This window comes from Bombina bombina, chromosome 2 (assembly GCF_027579735.1).
Source record: "Bombina bombina isolate aBomBom1 chromosome 2, aBomBom1.pri, whole genome shotgun sequence".
Taxonomy (NCBI): Eukaryota; Metazoa; Chordata; class Amphibia; order Anura; family Bombinatoridae; genus Bombina; species Bombina bombina.
Window position 1 is genome coordinate 1325997198 of NC_069500.1, and position 18696 is coordinate 1326015893.

At 35.2% G+C, this 18696-nt stretch overlaps 1 protein-coding gene across 4 annotated transcripts in view; it reads right to left on the bottom strand.

Annotated features, from left to right (window-relative positions):
* DOK7 (docking protein 7) overlaps positions 1 to 18696 on the bottom strand; it is a 397628-nt gene that overhangs the window by 344981 nt on the left and 33951 nt on the right. For all 4 annotated transcript variants that reach the window (XM_053704185.1, XM_053704184.1, XM_053704183.1 and 1 more), the window contains exons 4-5: positions 8311 to 8541; positions 7680 to 7880 (exon numbers count right to left, since the gene is read on the bottom strand). In XM_053704185.1, coding sequence (XP_053560160.1) covers positions 7680 to 7880; positions 8311 to 8541 — 432 coding nt within the window. The remainder of the gene's footprint in view (positions 1 to 7679; positions 7881 to 8310; positions 8542 to 18696) is intronic.

Consider the following 18696-nt stretch of genomic DNA (forward strand, 5'->3'; position numbering starts at 1 on the left):
CCTAATCTAAAATTAAAACCCACCCAATAAACCCTTAAAAAAAAACCTGAAGATCCACTTACAGTTTTTGAAGACCGGACATCCATCCTCAACGAAGCGGCAGAAGTCCTCAACGAAGCCGGCAGAAGTCTTCATCCAAGCAGGCCAAAGTCTTCATCCAATCCGGCAGAAGTCTTCATCCAGGCGACATCTTCTATCTTCATCCATCCGGCGTGGAGCGGCTCCATCTTCAAGACATCCAGCGCGGAGCATCCTCTTCTCTTGATGGCTAACGAAGAATGAAGGTTCCTTTAAGGGACGTCATCCAATCAGCCAATCGGAATTAAAAGTGAAAAAATCCTATTGGCTGATGCAATCAGCCAATAGGATTGAGCTTCAATCCTATTAGCTGATGCAATCATTCTATTGGCTGTTCTATTGGCTGTTCCAAAAAAGCATTCTCTTCTGGCGACGACTAAAGCTGAATGAAGGTACCTTTAAGTGACGTCATCCAAGATGGCGTCCTTTAGATTCCGATTGGCTGATAGAATTCTATCAGCCAATCGGAATTAAGGTAGAAAAAATACTATTGGCTGATGCAATCAGCCAATAGGATTGAGCTGGCATTTTATTGTTCCAATCAGCCAATAGAATGCAAGCTCAATCCTATTGGCTGATTGGATCAGCCAATAGGATTGAAGTTCAATCCTATTGGCTGATTGCATCAGCCAATAGGATTTTTTCTACCTTAATTCCGATTGGCTGATAGAATTCTATCAGCCAATCAGAATCTAAGGGACGCCATGTTAGATGACGTCACTTAAAGGAATCTTCATTCAGCTTTAGTCATTGCCAGAAGAGGATGCTCCGCGTCGGATGTCTTGAAGATGGACCCGCTCCGCTTCGGATGGATGAAGATAGAAGATGCCGTCTGGATGAAGACTTCTGCCCGTCTGGAGGACCACTTCGCCCGGCTTGGATGAAGTCTTCTCCCGGCTTCATTGAGGACTTTGGCGCGGCTTGGATGAAGACGTCTCCCGGTAAGTTGATCTTCAGGGGGTTAGTGTTAGGGCTTTATAAGGGTGTATTGGGTGGGGGTTTTTTTTAGATTAGGGTTTGGGCGGCAAAAGAGCTAACTGCCCTTTTAAGGGCAATGCCCATCCAAATGTCCTTTTCAGGGCAATGGGGAGCTTAGATTTTTTTTAGATAGTATTTTATTTGGGGGGTTGGTTGTGTGGGTGGTGGGTTTTACTGTTGCGGGGGTTGTTTGTATTTTTTTTACAGGTAAAAAAGCTGATTACTTTGGGGCAATGCCCCGCAAAAGGCCCTTTGAAGGGCTATTGGTAGTTTAGTTTAGGCTAGGGGTTTTTTTTATTTTGGGTTTTTTTTTTTATTTTAATAGGGATATTAGATTAGGTGTAATTAGTTTAAATATCTGTAATTTGTTTATTATTTTCTGTAATTTAGTGTTGTTGTTTTTTTGTACTTTAGCTAATTTAATTTAATTTAGGTAATTGTATTTAATTTATTTAATTTATTTAATTATAGTGTAGTGTTAGGTGTTAGTGTAACTTAGATTTGGTTTTATTTTACAGGTACTTTTGTATTTATTTTAGCTAGGTAGTTATTAAATAGTTAATAATTATTTACTAACTATTCTACCTAGTTAAAATAAATACAAACTTGCCTGTAAAATAAAAATAAACCCTAAGCTAGATACAATGTAACTATTAGTTATATTGTAGCTATCTTAGGGTTTATTTTATAGGTAAGTATTTAGTTTCAAATAGGAATAATGTAGTTAATGATAGTAATTTTATTTAGATTTATTTAAATTATATTTAAGTTAGTGGGTGTTAGGTTTAGGGTTAGACTTAGGTTTAGGGGTTAATATGTTTATTATAGTGGCAGCGACGTTGGGGGCAGCAGATTAGAGGTTAATAAGTGTAGATAGGTTGCGGCGACATTGGGGCGGCAGATTAGGGGTTAATAAATATAATGTAGGTGTCGGCGATGTTGGGGGCAGCAGATTAGGGGTTCATAAATATAATGTAGGTGTTGGCGATGTTGGGGGCAGCAGATTAGGGGTTCATAAATATAATGTAGGTGTCGGCGATGTTGGGGGCAGCAGATTAGGGGTTCATAAATATAATGTAGGTGGCGGCGGTGTCCGGAGCGGCAGATTTGGGGTTAAAAAATGTATTATAGTGTTTGCAATGTGGGAGGGCCTCGGTTTAGGGGTTAACAGGTAGTTTATGGGTGTTAATGTACTTTTTAGCACTTTAGTTATGAGTTTTATGTTACATAGTTGTACCATAAAACTCATAACTACTGACTTTAAAATGCAGTAGGACTCTTGACAGGAGAGGGTGTACCGCTCACTTTTTGGCCTCCCAGGACAGACTCGTAATACCGGCGCTATGGAAGTCCCATAGAAAAAAAGACTTTACGAAGTATACGTAAGTGGTTTTGCGGTAACGCCAAAAAAGTGTGTGGTGCCCCTAAACCTGCAAGACTCGTAATACCAGCGGTAGTAAAAAAGCAGCGTTAGGACCTCTTAACGCTGCTCTTTTATCCTAATGCAAAACTTGTAATCTAGCCGTTACTTAGGAGCTTCCAATTTAGCTCTGTTTAAAAGGTTACTGGAACACAGACCCCCCCCCCCCCCCCCCCCCTTCCTTTGCATATGAAAAGACTCTTTACACAAACAGAAGCGAGCTGGAGTAGATATACGTCCTAAAACTTGAGGGCTTGGTTAGGAGTCTGAAAATCAGAGCAATGTTATTTAAAAATAAGCAAAACTATCGATTTTTTAAAAGGATCAGAAAACGAGATGTAAACTTTAAACAAATAAAGCTATACAAAAACTACTGCGCCCCTACAGGGCTGAAGGCAATATAAAATATAATATCTTAGATATAATAAAAAGATATATGTTACAAAGAAAAATCAGGCTAATATGAACCACTAGAGGAATAAATGTATTATATATTCTAGGTTAAGCATAGAAAGATACAGTGAATAGCTAGTATTAAAAGTATCAAAAAGTAAAAACAAAATGTATTTATTGTTATAACACACAGTCCATATAGCAAGAAACCAAAGGCGTTCTCCAAGATGACGTCCTGGCAGTGATCGATCTGTAAAGGACAAAGAGATATTCCTGGTGAAATACGTATGAACAAAAGGGCCAAGACCCATGCACATAGAACTACTCACAGGATTAAAGATCTTTTAGCCATTGAGAGCACTAGTGGCTCTTACGATGTGGATATCCAGGATAGAGATCCTCGCCGATGCGACCTCTCCTAGTGATTGCTGATGACGTTACCATGGTCTGCGATTCACACGGATAGAGCTGACACTTCTCCTCACACTGACCGCCAATGGGAATTATCTGACAGCCACTCGAGCCATTACTAGGGAGTGACCTGATGTTTAAAGGTGTTAAGATCACTTTGTAATCCCCAGCAATAGCATACCACAGGTGCTCAAAAAAGCTAAAAGTAGTAGCTTAAAGTGATTTAAAGGTATTGACAACAGGATTTGGGTAAAACAGTAAGAGATTTATTTAAAATATACAACAAAATAGAGCAACGCGTTTCAGCCCCTTCCAGGCCTTTATCAAACTCTGCTATTGCTGGGGATTACAAAGTGATCTTAACACCTTTAAACATCAGGTCCCTCCCTAGAATGGCTTGAGAGGCTGTTAGATAATTCACATTGGTGGTCACCGTGAGGAGAAGTGTCGGCTCTATCCATGTGAATTGCAGACCACTGTAACGTCATCAGCAATCACTAGGAGAGGTCGCATCTGCGAGGAGCGCGAGGAGTGCTCAGATCTCTATCCTGGATATCCACATCATAAGAGCCACTAGTGCTCTCAATGCCTAAAAGATCCTTAATCCTGTGAGTGCATGACTTGACCCTTTTGTTCATATGTAATTCACCAGGAATATCTCCTTGTCCTTTACAGATCGATCACTGCCAGGATGCCATCTTGCAGAACAGCTTCAATTTCTTGCTATATGGACTGTGTTTTGCATCAATAGATACATTTTGTGTTTACTTTGTGATACTTTTGGTTACTTTTAATACTAGCTATTCACTGTATCTTTCTACCTAGAATATATAATACATTTATTCCTCTAATGGTTCATATTAGTTAGTTTTTTCTTTGTAACATATATCTTTTTATTATATCTAAGATATTATATTTTACATTGCCTTCAGCCCTGTAGTAGTTTTTGTATAGCTTTATTTGTTTAAAGTTTTCCTACTATTTGCTAAACTCTTAGGGGAGAGTTTATTACTACTGCTGGAAGGTTATAGCTCTAGCGCTTTCCATTTCCTATCCACTATATAAATGGATCATCTACAAAACATTATCTTCATTCCTGAGAAATAGAAGACGTATTCACCACAAGAGAACAGACAAAAAACAGATAAGGAAGACATTTGTGTGGTTCTTGACCTTGACCATTCAGCTTTCACTCATATAATATGTTAGACCTTCTTCTAGAGTAGTAAGTCATACTCCCTAAAGGTATTTCAGTTACCAATTTCCACACAAAATCTATACTGATATTTTTAAATATCTCTACCAACATTAATTATAAGGGGGAGGGCAAAGAGGGGGAACTAAGACAACTGAAGAATAAACACAACAAAGATCAAATGATCTTTCCAGGAACATGTTAACTGGCATTTCTTCATTGATGCTTCTGGGGAACAAGCCATTTAATGAAAAATAAAAATAACACCAGTGTTCCAGTTGGATAATATACCTATATACAGCTCCACCTTTTACAGAGTGGCATACCCCATAATTTTCTTTGGTGGTCCCTATTTGAATTACTATAGTAAAACAATATTCTTATTTTACCAGGTTCTGGTACATAATTGCTAGATACAAATCCAGGCATAAGCAAACAATGTGCATATATCAACCCTTCAGTTCACAATACTTTATAACCATAATTAGTATATAAATCACAACAAAATATTTACAATTAACATTATTATGTAAAGTGAGTGCCCCTTATTTATACAGAAAAACTTAACATGGATTAATGCCCAAGGAATTGTTTAGGATAAAGGGGCGCCAATGTTTGATAAAGTATTTCTCTAGACTAAGCAATAAGCCTTAAAAGGACAGTGTACTTTTTTTTATTTCTCCCTCAATGTGTTCCCAATGATCAATTTTACCTGCTGAAATAAGTCAAATTATTTACAAAATAGCTAATTTTGACTTTTGTATACCCAACTATAGTGAACATTATAGAAACGCTATTTAAACAAGGTTTGGAAAAAATTACTTTCCTAGTAGGGGATTGGACAACGAGGTGCTAAAATATTAACTTTCCATTGTTCTATGTAAGGGCCTAATGATAAAAAAACTCGCCAGCTTGGAGAGAAATTGTATACATAGAGAAATTGTACATGTAGAAAAACTGTTGTTTTTTTACTATTATGTTGTCATTCAGTTCTTAACAACTAAAATTTGGCTTTATAAAATTGTTTGAGGAACCTCACAGTATTGACGAGACTTACATATTATCACCAGAGCAGAGAGCTTTATATAATTGGGCCCAAAATATTGGAATTACTCTGTATAGAGAGATAAGGAGGGATTTATTTAAACAAAGAAAGAAAAGATAATGAGTGAGGCCTGCTCTTCTACCAAGCTCAGCCCATTTCATTGGGTTGTTATTTAAATTAAGCAAAGTCATCTATTTTATATACAAAAATATATATAAAGGAGCGAATTCCCATACGTTTTAAACTATACATATGGTATAACAAGTCATTGAAAATATATTAAGGGGTAAACCGATTTTACAATACACTGCCCCTTTAAGTGTATTCATTAATTAGATTTGTCTTTTTATATAGAGCTCAATTTTTCAATTTATGATCTAACATTTAATTAGATAATTTTAAAAATATTTAATATTTTTGTTCATTTTTAGGAAAAATGCTTTAGGAAGACATCTTTCGCAAGATGGGTAAGATTCAATTACCCCCCCCCCATATTTATTCTCAAAAGAACTCAAAATTATATACACTTTTGACAATTTTTTATGTATGTCTAATATTTTATTACATTTTTTTAAATTTATTTAAGACTTTATACGAACCTTCTCAAATAAAGATGTCATCAATATAACACACCATTACCACCACTCTGCCATGAGGCACACTTATTAAATCAGGTAAAAATATGTTTATATAGTGACCCAAGTGATATAAAATAAAACATAAAGAGCCAGATTACTAGTGGAGTGCAAATTAACGCTTCTGCTTGAGCTTTAAACTGTTTTAAACTGCTTTAAACAGTTTTTACTCTTGCGCTAACCCGACTAGCGCAAAAAGCCTAAGTTAGAATATCGCGTGCATGTTCACGTATTCCCCCATAGAGTTCAATCGAGAAAAAATAATGGGGGAAAAACACTCCTCTTTCATGCAAACCCGATTACATATTCTCATTTGCAACATGAAAATAAGAATATTTCACATTCCAATGTTCTGCACATAGCAGAATATGTTCTATTTATTCATAAATACATATTTCTACATATCTATGATGTTATTTTGATATTGTATACATCTATCTATACCTATATATACACATGGTTATATATACTTATAGATATATACAAGTATATAGGAAAATATATTTAGAAATACATAGAACATATTCTGCTATGTGCAGAAAATTGGAATGTGAAATATTTACAGTAAATACATAGTTAAAACCTTTTTAAAAAATTAATATTGCAAAAATATATTTTTTCATGATTTCATAAAAAGGGCTCCAATGCATTTATATGTGTGTGTATATATGTCTGTAAATACTTATATACACATTTAAATACAGAAATACATATGTATATACATATAAACATATATAAATACATACATATACATCTTAAAACATGTATATGTACTGTATGTATCGCAAGCCTTTTGCATGCCTTTTATTTCTAACACCTGAGATCTCATATCTTTGAGCCTTTAAAAACTTTGTGTGCAATATTTTTTGTAATAATATTTATTAGATGGTGTTATTATGAGTGTAAGTGTACTTTGTAATGTATTTTTGATGTATTTTGTGACACATATTTTGCAAAACAGTTGGCCATAGCTCTGAAGTTGCGGTTATCATTCTAGCATAAATCACCTTCGTGCTCAAGCGACCACGTTTACTTTCAACTTGTAATACCAGCAATAAGCCAGACGAGCACAAACCCCTGGGATAAACACAGTAACGCACAGGCTCAAAAATTTGCGCTCCACTTGTAATCTGGCCTAAAATATATAGGGCCATAGCCAAACTACAAATTCAAGCACTAAAATGATTTATTTTTGGAACAAGGAAGTCACCTCATTTGCAAATCTAACAGTTTACATTCTTGTGGAGAATTAATGTGCTTTGTATTGAGTAACTTAATAATTATCTTCTAATTGTTATACACATTAAACTGCACACAGTGCATAGCAGAGTTATGTATATACAGATATCAGATGTTGTGCTTCATTCATAAATTGCTTATTGATCTAAGGTAGCACACAGAAAGAATAGTATATGATTGTGTCCGTATAATTCTGTTCAAGCTGACAATATGGTTGATATTAATTATAAACTAATCATTTCATACCCATGCAATTAATATATTCATAGAAAACAAATTACTTACAGTATCCACATCTTGTTCCACCCTCGAAGACAAACCCATTGGCCACAGCTCCATAACGTCGCAGGTCCGTTAACTTCCACTGTCCAATAACTACAGGTGGAAGATCTCTTGCAAGAACTAAAATGTCATTACACAAGTGAAGTGTAGCAGGTCCACTTTCCAACTTGGTACCAGGCAATACTCCAACATGAAATCTGTGAACTAAAATCAGTCTATGATTAAATAACCAATCATTTCACCAACTGTAGTAACTGCTCAAACAGAACATATTGATACTTTTGCTATATAAATGCTTTACCTTTCCTAATTTCCATCCAATGCATTAAGAACTAGGAAAATATTATTTATTTTGATATCCTTTGATGAATGGCTATTTAGCAGCTGTGTTTACAACAATGTATGTAACAATGTAGCACATATAGTGTTCTAGACATGGTTTCACTCCTGAGCCTACCTCAGTGTGTCCTCATGGAAAAGGAACTAAGTTTCAACAACAAAAAGATTAAGATTAAAAAAAAAATATAAGTAAACTGGAAATTTTTATTTTAATTGTATTGCTCTATCTAAATAAAGAATCCTTAATTTTGGTGTTCCATATCACTTTAAGGTATTGTAATTAAAACTCAGTTACCTTCTCCCAAGCTGTAGCGGATCCGTACATCCCAAGCATTCATAATGTCTTTGTTATCAAATCCCAACATTACAACTTGTGAGAAACAGATGATAGCCAGACTTTGGCTCATGCCCTCATATGAGAGTCCTGGATCCAGGCCACAGATATCTTCTAATGTCACACTGTTTCTCTCTTTGTGTCCCTTTGTCCTTTCTGATTTGTCTTTGTACACCAACAATAACAAACAATCTGCAAAGGAGTAATATTGGAAAGGAAGCAAAAGATATAACTAAAATAAAATTACCTATGTATTAATAATAACATAAAACGTTTTGTTGTGTTCATATTAATACAGTATCCTTAGTCTCTGCTCTGGATAATAATCCTTACTTAATCTAAAGGGAGTTTTGTGGAGTTGCATCTTATGACAATGTGTGTTTGGTTGTTTTTGGTATGTTAAATTTAGCTAAGCCCATTAATTAACCTGTATGTTCTCTGCAGACTGTAATTTTGTGTGATTTGTGTGGCTAATGTGATGTCAGAGGAAATATACTATTCCTTTAATACCTTGTGGCTGTCTCTGTTATGTAATCTGTGATGCAAGGGAATATTATGGTGTAGGCCAGTGCTTTCCAAACTGTGTGTCGTGACACATTAGTGAGTCGGTGGCAGTGTGTAGGTGTGTCCCTGCTTCAGCACAAATTTTTTTAAAAAACATTTTTATGGTTTCCGACTTTCCACCTGCCTGCTATGCATATCACATGTTTGACACGTGATTGATACCTAGTGGGTCACAGATCATCTTAACATTTTGGCGCAGCTCAGTGGGAACTGAAACTATTCCCATTGGGGCTTTGATGGCACATTGGCTCCTAACTGCACGTGTAGTCTCCTCAATCGACTCGTGACTGCATGTGTAGTCAGTGAGTGGGACAGCTGCTTGATGATGAAATGTGAGTGTCTTTATCTAATATTCCACCAAATATTCAGAAACTGTTCATTTCATCAACCTCATACATCCCATTAAAATAGTAAGTAGCTATTGGTGCTTATAAACTTTTTTTAATTCTTGCACACACATACTGTTACTTGTAAATACATTTTTTGTTATATAATTTATGTATGTGTCTGTATCTCTTAAAACAAGTTAGTTTAACCTCCTGTTTGCTAGCACAACTGAATTACTGTGTCACAAAATTATGTAGGTCTAAAAAGTGTGTCACCAACATGAAAAGATTGAAAAGCTCTGGTGTAGGCCAACAAGGGCCGTGCCTAGGGTGTCAGATTTAGGGAAGATGGGGGGCACTTTTTGATTAAAGGGACAGTAAAGTCAAAACTAAACTTTCATGATTCAGATAGGGCATGCAATTTTAAACAACTTTCCTATTTACTTTTCTCATCAAATTTGCTTTGTTCCCTTGGTGGTATTTTTGAAAAGCTAAACCTAGCTAGACTCAAACTGATTTCTAAACAGTTGAAAACCGCCTCCTAGCTCAGAGCATTTTGAATGTTTTTCACAGTTAGACTGTGCTAGTTCACACGTGTCATATAGATAACATTGTGCTCACTCCCGTGAAGTTATTTAGGAGTCTTCACTGATTGACTACACTGCATGTCTGTCAAAGGCACTTAGATAAGGAGGCTGTCTGCAAAGGCTTAGATACAAGGTAATCACAGAGGTAAAAAGTGTATTTATATAACTATGTTGGTTATGCAAAAACGGGGAATGGGTAATAAAGGGATTATCTATCTTTTTAAATAAGAACATTTTTGGTGTAGACTGTCCCTTTAAGGGATGCTGTAAAGAGCACAGAGTAAAAATGACATTTTATTCCACATTGAAGTGGTGCTGATTGTTAATAATGAATTATTTATGGATAAAAGTAGTGTGACCCTCTTTAATTGCTTTTAGTTATAATCACCACACATGAGAATTGAAGCTTCCTGTTGGTCACGTGTGTCTCATGGCTGCGCCCAGTAGCAGCTGTGCCCTGACCCTAGTACAGTGGGTACTCCTTCCCCTGCTGGATCTGGGGATGGGAAATACTGCAATACAGCAGGATTCTGTAGCACCTAGTGGGTGATAAGCAAAAACCCAAAGAGACCATCCTGTGATGGCTCAGTGGCATACCATCTTCACTGAAAAGCGAGGAACAGAAACTCAGTGGTATACTATCTTCACTGAAAAGCAATGAACAGAAAATGATGGAGATAGTTATGGAGAGCTACACCTTCAAACCAGCATTGGCATGTGTGGGCGGTGAGTTGGGTTGCACACCTATAGTACCTACCAACAGTGACACCTTTATGTAGAGGACACAGTTCTATGAGTTGTACAAACACAGCTCAAACGGATGCACTACATATTCTGTGGGATCGAGGAGGGTGCTAGTATGGGACAAAACATAGATCTAGTTTAGGGATACAGCATTAAAACACCAAGTCATTAATGGATAAGGGGAATATGTGAGGGTGTGTAAAAATGAGCTGTGATTATCCCTAGTCCCTCATAGAGGAGTTGTGAAGGCTGTCATGGGGTATCATGATAAACATGCTCAATAGTAGGGCAAATTTTCAGTAATGGTGTTATGGTGAAAAGCAGAAAACTGTTTAATAAACAAAATGGTTTCTAATATAATGCACATAGTCAAGTTAAAGATGCCTACTTCATTCCCTCCCCTCCTCCTTTTATCTTCCCACCTCTCCCTCCTCTCCTTTCATTTACTTTAGAAATGCCATGAAAACAATATAAAAATGTCATGTTGCCCCCTAATCTCAAAAAATATTATGGATAAAAAAAAGTCAAAACCTGTGGGGGGGGGAGCAGAATTTTAAGTGCCTAGGGCAGCACAAAACCTAAACATACCACTGCTGTGATGTCATGGATGATGTAGTTTATGGTATTAATACTACTGTCTGAAAAGTTAAGCATATAGTTTAATATCCCAGCTTTTTTGCATTTGCTTAAAAAATTTAACTATTCTGCTTGGCAGTAGTGTTTGTTGCTATCAATTAAATATTTTCCTTTAAGGATATTTCTGTTATTAGCAAAGCAGATCATCTACCCACAACTGGTTGACTTACAACAGTAGATTTGTGGAGAGAGAATTTTAAACACATCATACATTAAAATAAAACTTAATTTTTAATTAGGAAGCTACCATTACACTAAAGAAGTCTGGAGTTTTATCCATTGTATTTTGTATTTGCTGGCATCAAGATAATTGTTCACATAGCAAATTACTTGTTCCATCTTAGAAGTGTGTAAAGTGGGTTCACAAACAAGCTCTCTGTACATATAATCAACCTTAAATATGTGTTTGTGCATGGATCATCAAAACTTTTTATACAAAAATAAAACTTATTATCCAGTCGGTAAAATATTTTTGTGCTCACTGGTATTAAAGAACAACATAGGAGCTTTATAAATTTACATACACTGAGCAGTTTTCCCAAATGAAAGATAGGAATATTGCTGGTTGAGTTATTTATTTTTGTATTATTTTTTATGAAAGAAAAAAAATCTGAACATTTTCATAACATAATTTGGCTAATAGCTGTAACTAATTTATTTTTTACTTATTTATATTTAGCATTTGCTGTTTTTTGTATTAGTGAGTTTCCACTTTCCTTTATTCAAATTTTTTTTGCTGCTTCTGTGTGAATATATTGTTACATAAGTACAAAACAAAATTGGACCATACCTAATTTATGTTGACAAAGCTGAGTCAATTAAAGCTGACACTTTTCTAACTACTAAACTTTCTAAAATTTGCTGTATACTAATAAATCATGAAAATGAAACTTTCATTGCACAGTAGTTTTAGACATATAATTAGCTCTCTAAAATGTTAGAAGTATTTTTAAAGTACAATTATTTACTAAAACAATTCTAGCAAATAATGATTATGTTACAATTTATAAAAGAATGTCTGAAATGCTGCACTAAGCAAATTATTAAACTGTTTATGGAATTTGAAATCTAAAAGTTGTAAGTAAACTGTTTTGTTTTGGGGGGGGTTCCTTTCAATTTTGTCAACTTTGCAAAGTAGATTGTGAAGTAAAAGAGAAAGTTTATTGCAAAGATAACTGCAAAAGTTTTGTTATGAATGCATAAGAATATGGGTGGAAATTGCCAGATTAAAAGAAAATATCAATTTGAGTTGCTTGATTAGCAGTGATCAAAAGAGGGCGGCACTATTCAAAAAAATCCTCTACCAAAATGACTGTTATATAAATAAATAAAAAGATAAAGTTTATTTATTATAGTTAAAGGGACAAGAACCCCAATTTTTTGTCGAGAATGCAATTTACATCTCTTATCAAATTTGCTTTGTTCCCTTGGTATGCTTTGTTGAAAAGCATTATTAGGTAGACTCAGTAGTAACAATGTACTAAATGGAGCTAGCTGTTGATTGGTGGTACACACATATATTCCTCTTGTCAATTGCTCACCCATGTTCAGCTAGCTCACAGTAGTGCATTGCTGCTTCTTCAACAAAGAATACCAAGAGAATTAACCAAATTTGATAAAAGCAGTACATTGGAAGGTTTTTAAAAATTGTAATCTCTGTCTGAATCATAAAAAAATGGGTTTCATGTCCCTTTTTTACATAGAGATGTTCATGTGATATTTTCACTTTCAAGTGCTTTAGCATATGAGTATCATGTCCCTTTAAGTGAAGTATGTACTCATCTGATATTCACATAGTTTTATCTAATGCTTTTAATTTGATACTGTGTTTTTTATTTTAACCAGTTTAATATTTTATTTAATTCCTTTCTTTTAAATAAAACAAAACCATAACAATAGCTCCAATGCTATATTAACAGTCTCCAACCTTCTCATTTTTGCAACAATGCTAACAGTACTCTTCCTATGAATAAGGTTTTAGTGCATGATTTAGTCCGTGAAATCAGTTGTGGTGCAGAGCTCCATAAAAATATGAAGAAGAAAAATGTTTCATCATATACACAGTATATATAGTATATACAGTTACATGAGCGCACACAACGTGCTCCTACACAATGTGTTGCTCCTAAATTCAATTTCAAATAAATTTGTGTCTGATATAATTCTCTCAAGCTAGATTATGAGTGGATCACTATTTAGCACTCCTGCTCGAGCGCAAACTACTCTAGGTGGAGGCTTTTGCGCGTGTCTATGTGAAGAACATATGAATTATGCGTAACGTGCATCATGAAAACTTAGTGATCTTAAAGGAACATGAAACCCCAAATGTTTCTGCCATGATTCAGATAGATTCTACATTTCTAAACAACTTTCCAATTTACTTCTGTTATCAATGTTGCCTCATTTTCTTGATATCTTTTATTGAAGAAACAACAGCAATGCACTCCTGGGGCTTGGAGCTTACTGAACACATTTGTAAGCCAATGAAAATGAACATATAAGTTCAGCCACCAATCAGCAGCTAGCTCCAAGCTCCTGAGCCTATCTAGATATGCTTTTCAACAAAGAATAATAGGAGAATGAAGCAAAGTAGATAACATAAGTGAATTGGAAAGTTGTTTAAAATTGAATGCTCTATCTGAATTATGAAAGAAAAAAATTGTGTTTCATGTCCCTTTAAGGCATGTTTTAAAATAATACATATAAAATACTAAAAAAATTAACAAAATTATTAAACACACTATAAAATATTCTAAATAATCCATAGAATATATCTATATATATTTTTTAAATATTTTACATGTAATATTTCAATAAATAAGATAACTAAATTTTCATATGCGCTACTCTGACCGCATTAAAAAATCTAAATCACGAAACGCATTGCACAAAACGTATATTTTAGATTCCTGTGTTCTTCACATAGAAAATAATGTACTTATTATTTCTATGTATATCTGATACTGTTGATGTAAAATAAATATCTATACCTACAGTTGTAATCTAAATTATTCAACCCCCATTTCAACTCAAGTTATTGTCAAAATGTACAGACGTTCAGCTGTTTGCATTGATCAAATCAAACAAAGGCAATTGAAATATCTCAACACAACAAATATTTCAAGTAGTTTCCCCAAATTAAACTAAAAATACAACTTTTAATTAATTCTGATGTATCAAAATTATTTAACCCCCTGAAAAGACTCCCTCACAAAAGCACAAATATGCAAAACAGGTGCTGTCTCAAGGACTTCTGATGCAACTAATCAAGGGTTTCATTAACTGCACCAGGTGTGATTGAGCTAGAACACATGAAATACCTGAACTGGCTAGGGGTTTGTTTAGTGTCACATTTGACTGAATGTTAGAAATATGGCTAAGTTAAAAGTATGATCCAAAAAGTTAACAGAAGAGATCATCGCCTTTCACAAACAAGGAACATGATACAAAGAGATAGCAAAGGCACTGAATGTTCCTTGAGACACAGTTGGAAGCATAGTTTGCAAGTTCAAAGTTAAAGGAACAGTGGTTACATTACCTGGACGGGGCAGAAAAAGGAAGCTATCAACGTCAGCAACCAGATTTCTGAGAAGACAGGTTGAGAAAAACCCTTGAGTGACTGCAAAAGACCTGCAGCAAGACTTGGTGGCAGCAGGCACTGAGGTTTCATTTTGCATAGTAAGGCACATACTATACGCAGAAGGATTCCATGCCAGAACTCCAAGACGTACACCACTACTGATCCAAAAGCACAAGTCAGCTCCAATATGCTCAAAATCATATACATAAGCCACAGAAGTTTTAAAATTCTGTTCTGTGGAGCTTTGAAACAAAACAGAAACTTTGCGGCCCAATGAATCAGAGGTAAGTCTGGAGGAAGAAGAATAAAGCATACTTTGAAAAGAACACTCTGCCTACCGTTAAGCATGGTGGTGGCTCGGTGATGCTCTGGGGCTACTTTACATCCTCTGGCAAGGAAATTTGTAGTGTGTTAAAGGCAAGATGGATTCATTAAAGTATCAGGAAATCCTAGGCAAAAACGTCATGCCGTCTGTGAGGAAGCTGAAGCTTGGGCGTCATTGGACCTTCCAACAGGGCAATGATCCCAAGCATATCTCATATTACACCAAGGCTTGGTTTCAGTCCTGGAAGATTCTACAGTGGCCACCACAGTCACCTGACTTAAATACCATAGAACATTTCTGGTGGGATTTGAAGAAGGCGGCTGCAACACGCAAACCCAAGAATATTACTAAACTGGAAGACATTGTGGAATGAGAGAAGATTCCTCAGGAATGCTGCCAGAAGCTGATATCTGGCTATGCCTCTTGTTTGTAGCAGATCATAACAGCAAAAGAGTCCTCTACTAAGTACTAAAGATGGTTGAATAGTTTTGAGACTGCAGAATTCATTAAAAGTTGCATTTTCAGTTGAATTTGGGGCGACCACTTGAAGCATTTGTTGTGTTGAACTATGTCAATTGCTTTTGTTTGATTTCTTTAATGCTAACAGCTGAAAGTCTGTACATCTTAACAATAAACCTGATTTGTAATGGGGATTAAATTATTTTGATTACAACTGTATATAGCTATAGGAATAGATATACAGGTATAGGTATATACACATATATATAGAAATATATATTTACAATACAAATTACATTTTCCCTTTGCATGCCTTTTTTCTAACACCTGAGACCTCATATCTTTGAGCCCTTAACAAATTTAATGCCATTTTTTGTAAAAAAAAATTATTAGACAGTGTTATTATGAGTGTAACTGTACTTTTAAATGTATCTTTGGGGCGCGATCCGATATAGATCGCAGTTTGTGGCGCAAGCGAGGGAACCCACGTCGCCCACAGTTTCAGCTCGCAACTCGAGCCATCCAATATGCGGCGCCGTCACTTGCTAAAGTGGCGCAAGTCTCACAAACCAGCGATGTCCAGAAATCTGCGTAAGTACAGATTTTTGGAGTCGCCAGTGACTTGCGCCACGTTAGAAACTGCCGGCGCCTATAAAACCTGACTAAAGTCTAAATCACTCGCACTGTCTAACACGTCTCCTAAACATAGCCCGACACGTCTAACACGCCTCCCTAACATAGCCCGACACGTCTAACCCTCTATCCGCTATCCCCCCTCACTATCCTAACAATAAAAAAGCTATTAACCCCTAAACCGCCGCTCCCGTACCCTGCCGCAACCTAATAAAGTTATTAACCCCTAAACCATCGCTCCCGTACCCCGCCGCCAGCTATATTATATCTATAACCCCCTAAAGTGAGCCCCTAACACCGCCGCCATCTATATTAAAATTATTAACCCCTAATGTAAGCCCCTAACACCGCCGCCATCTCTATTAAAATGATTAACCCCTAATTTAATCTACCTACCCCGCCGCCAGCTATATTATCTATATTAACCCTAAGTATATTATAGTTAATATAGGTATTACATTATATATATTAACTATATTAACCCTAATTATATTAGGGTTAATATAGTTAATATAGTTACTATAGTATTTATATTAACTATATTAACTCTATCTAACCCTAACACCCCTAACTAAATTTATATTAAATTAATCTAATTCATTTATAAACTAAAATATTCCTATTTAAATCTAAATACTTACCTATAAAATAAACCCTAAGATAGCTACAATATAATTAATAATTACATTGTAGCTATGTTAGGGTTAATATTTATTTTACAGGTAAATTGTTAATTATTTTAACTAGGTATAATAGCTATTAAATAGTTATTACCTATTTAATAGCTACCTAGTTAAAATAATTACCCAATTACCTGTAAAATAAATCCTAACCTAAGTTACAAATACACCTACACTATCAATAAATTAAATAAACTACAAATATCTATCTAAAAATACAATTAAATAAACTAAACTAAATTACAAAATCCGATTGAATCAGCCAATCAGAACCAATCAGCCAATCGGATTTTGTAATTTAGTTTAGTTTATTTAATTGTATTTTTAGATAGATATTTGTAGTTTATTTAATTTATTGATAGTGTAGGTGTATTTGTAACTTAGGTTAGGATTTATTTTACAGGTAATTGGGTAATTATTTTAACTAGGTAGATATTAAATAGTTAATAACTATTTAATAGCTATTATACCTAGTTAAAATAATTAACAATTTACCTGTAAAATAAATATTAACCCTAACATAGCTACAATGTAATTATTAATTATATTGTAGCTATCTTAGGGTTTATTTTATAGGTAAGTATTTAGATTTAAATAGGAATATTTTAGTTTATAAATGAATTAGATTAATTTAATATAAATTTAGTTAGGGGTGTTAGGGTTAGATAGAGTTAATATAGTTAATATAAATACTATAGTAACTATAGGTAGGTAGATTAAATTAGGGGTTAATCATTTTAATAGAGATGGCAGCGGTGTAAGGGGCTTACATTAGGGGTTAATAATATTAATATAGCTGGCGGCGGTATAGGGGGATTAGATTAGGGGTTAATAATTTTTATATAGGTGGCGGCGGTGTAAGGGGTCAGATTAGGGGATAGATAAGGTAGATGACAGCGGTGTAAGGGGTTCTAATTAGGGGATAGATAAGGTAGATGGCGGCGGTTTTAGGGGCTCATAGTAGGGGGTTAGTTTATGTAGATGGCGGCGGGGTCCGGGAGCGGCGGTTTAGGGGTTAATAACTTTATTAGGGATTTTGGGGGGGGGGATCGTTTATTTTAGAAGATCGCGGTTGACAGGGAGATAGACTGCGCATGCGTTAGGTGTTAGGTTTATTTTAGAAGATCGCGGTTGACAGGGAGATAGACATTGCGCATGCGTTAGGTGTTAGGTGCATATTGGATACCAAACTGCGCTGGTTTGGTATACCTGCCTATAGCCCAAAAAACTACGGGCGACGGCAGAAATATACGCGCGTAACTTCTAGGTTACGCCGTATATGTGATACCAAACCAGCGTAAATATTGGCGTCGCCGGCTTTTGCGGGCGACGATTTTTATCGGATCGACCCCTTGATGTTTTTGTGCCACTTTGTCTCGCGTAACAATTAACTAGAGCTCTGAAGTTGCGCTAAGTGGGTCAAATTTGGAATAAATATAAAGACCATCCCTATTTTTGTCAGTAGAATGCATATGCCCAATTTGTTTCTAGGATACTTTCCCCAAAAAATATTTTTTCAGAATGCAATATTTCTGCAGTGCACAAAAAGCCAAGGAAAGCCGATATTATTTGCACGCAAACTACAGCATTCCACTAGCCCGTAATCGCATAACAATTTTTTTCATCAGCTCAGACTAATAGTATCTAAGAACCTTGAAACCAACAATACAGCAGGACAATGCTAGCAACTGCTGGCAAAAAAAAACTTTTAGATACAAATATATATTATATAATATAAAAACAATTACAAATTAATTATACATATTGTATAAAAAAATCTAAACAAATCCATAGAATATACAGTATATGTATA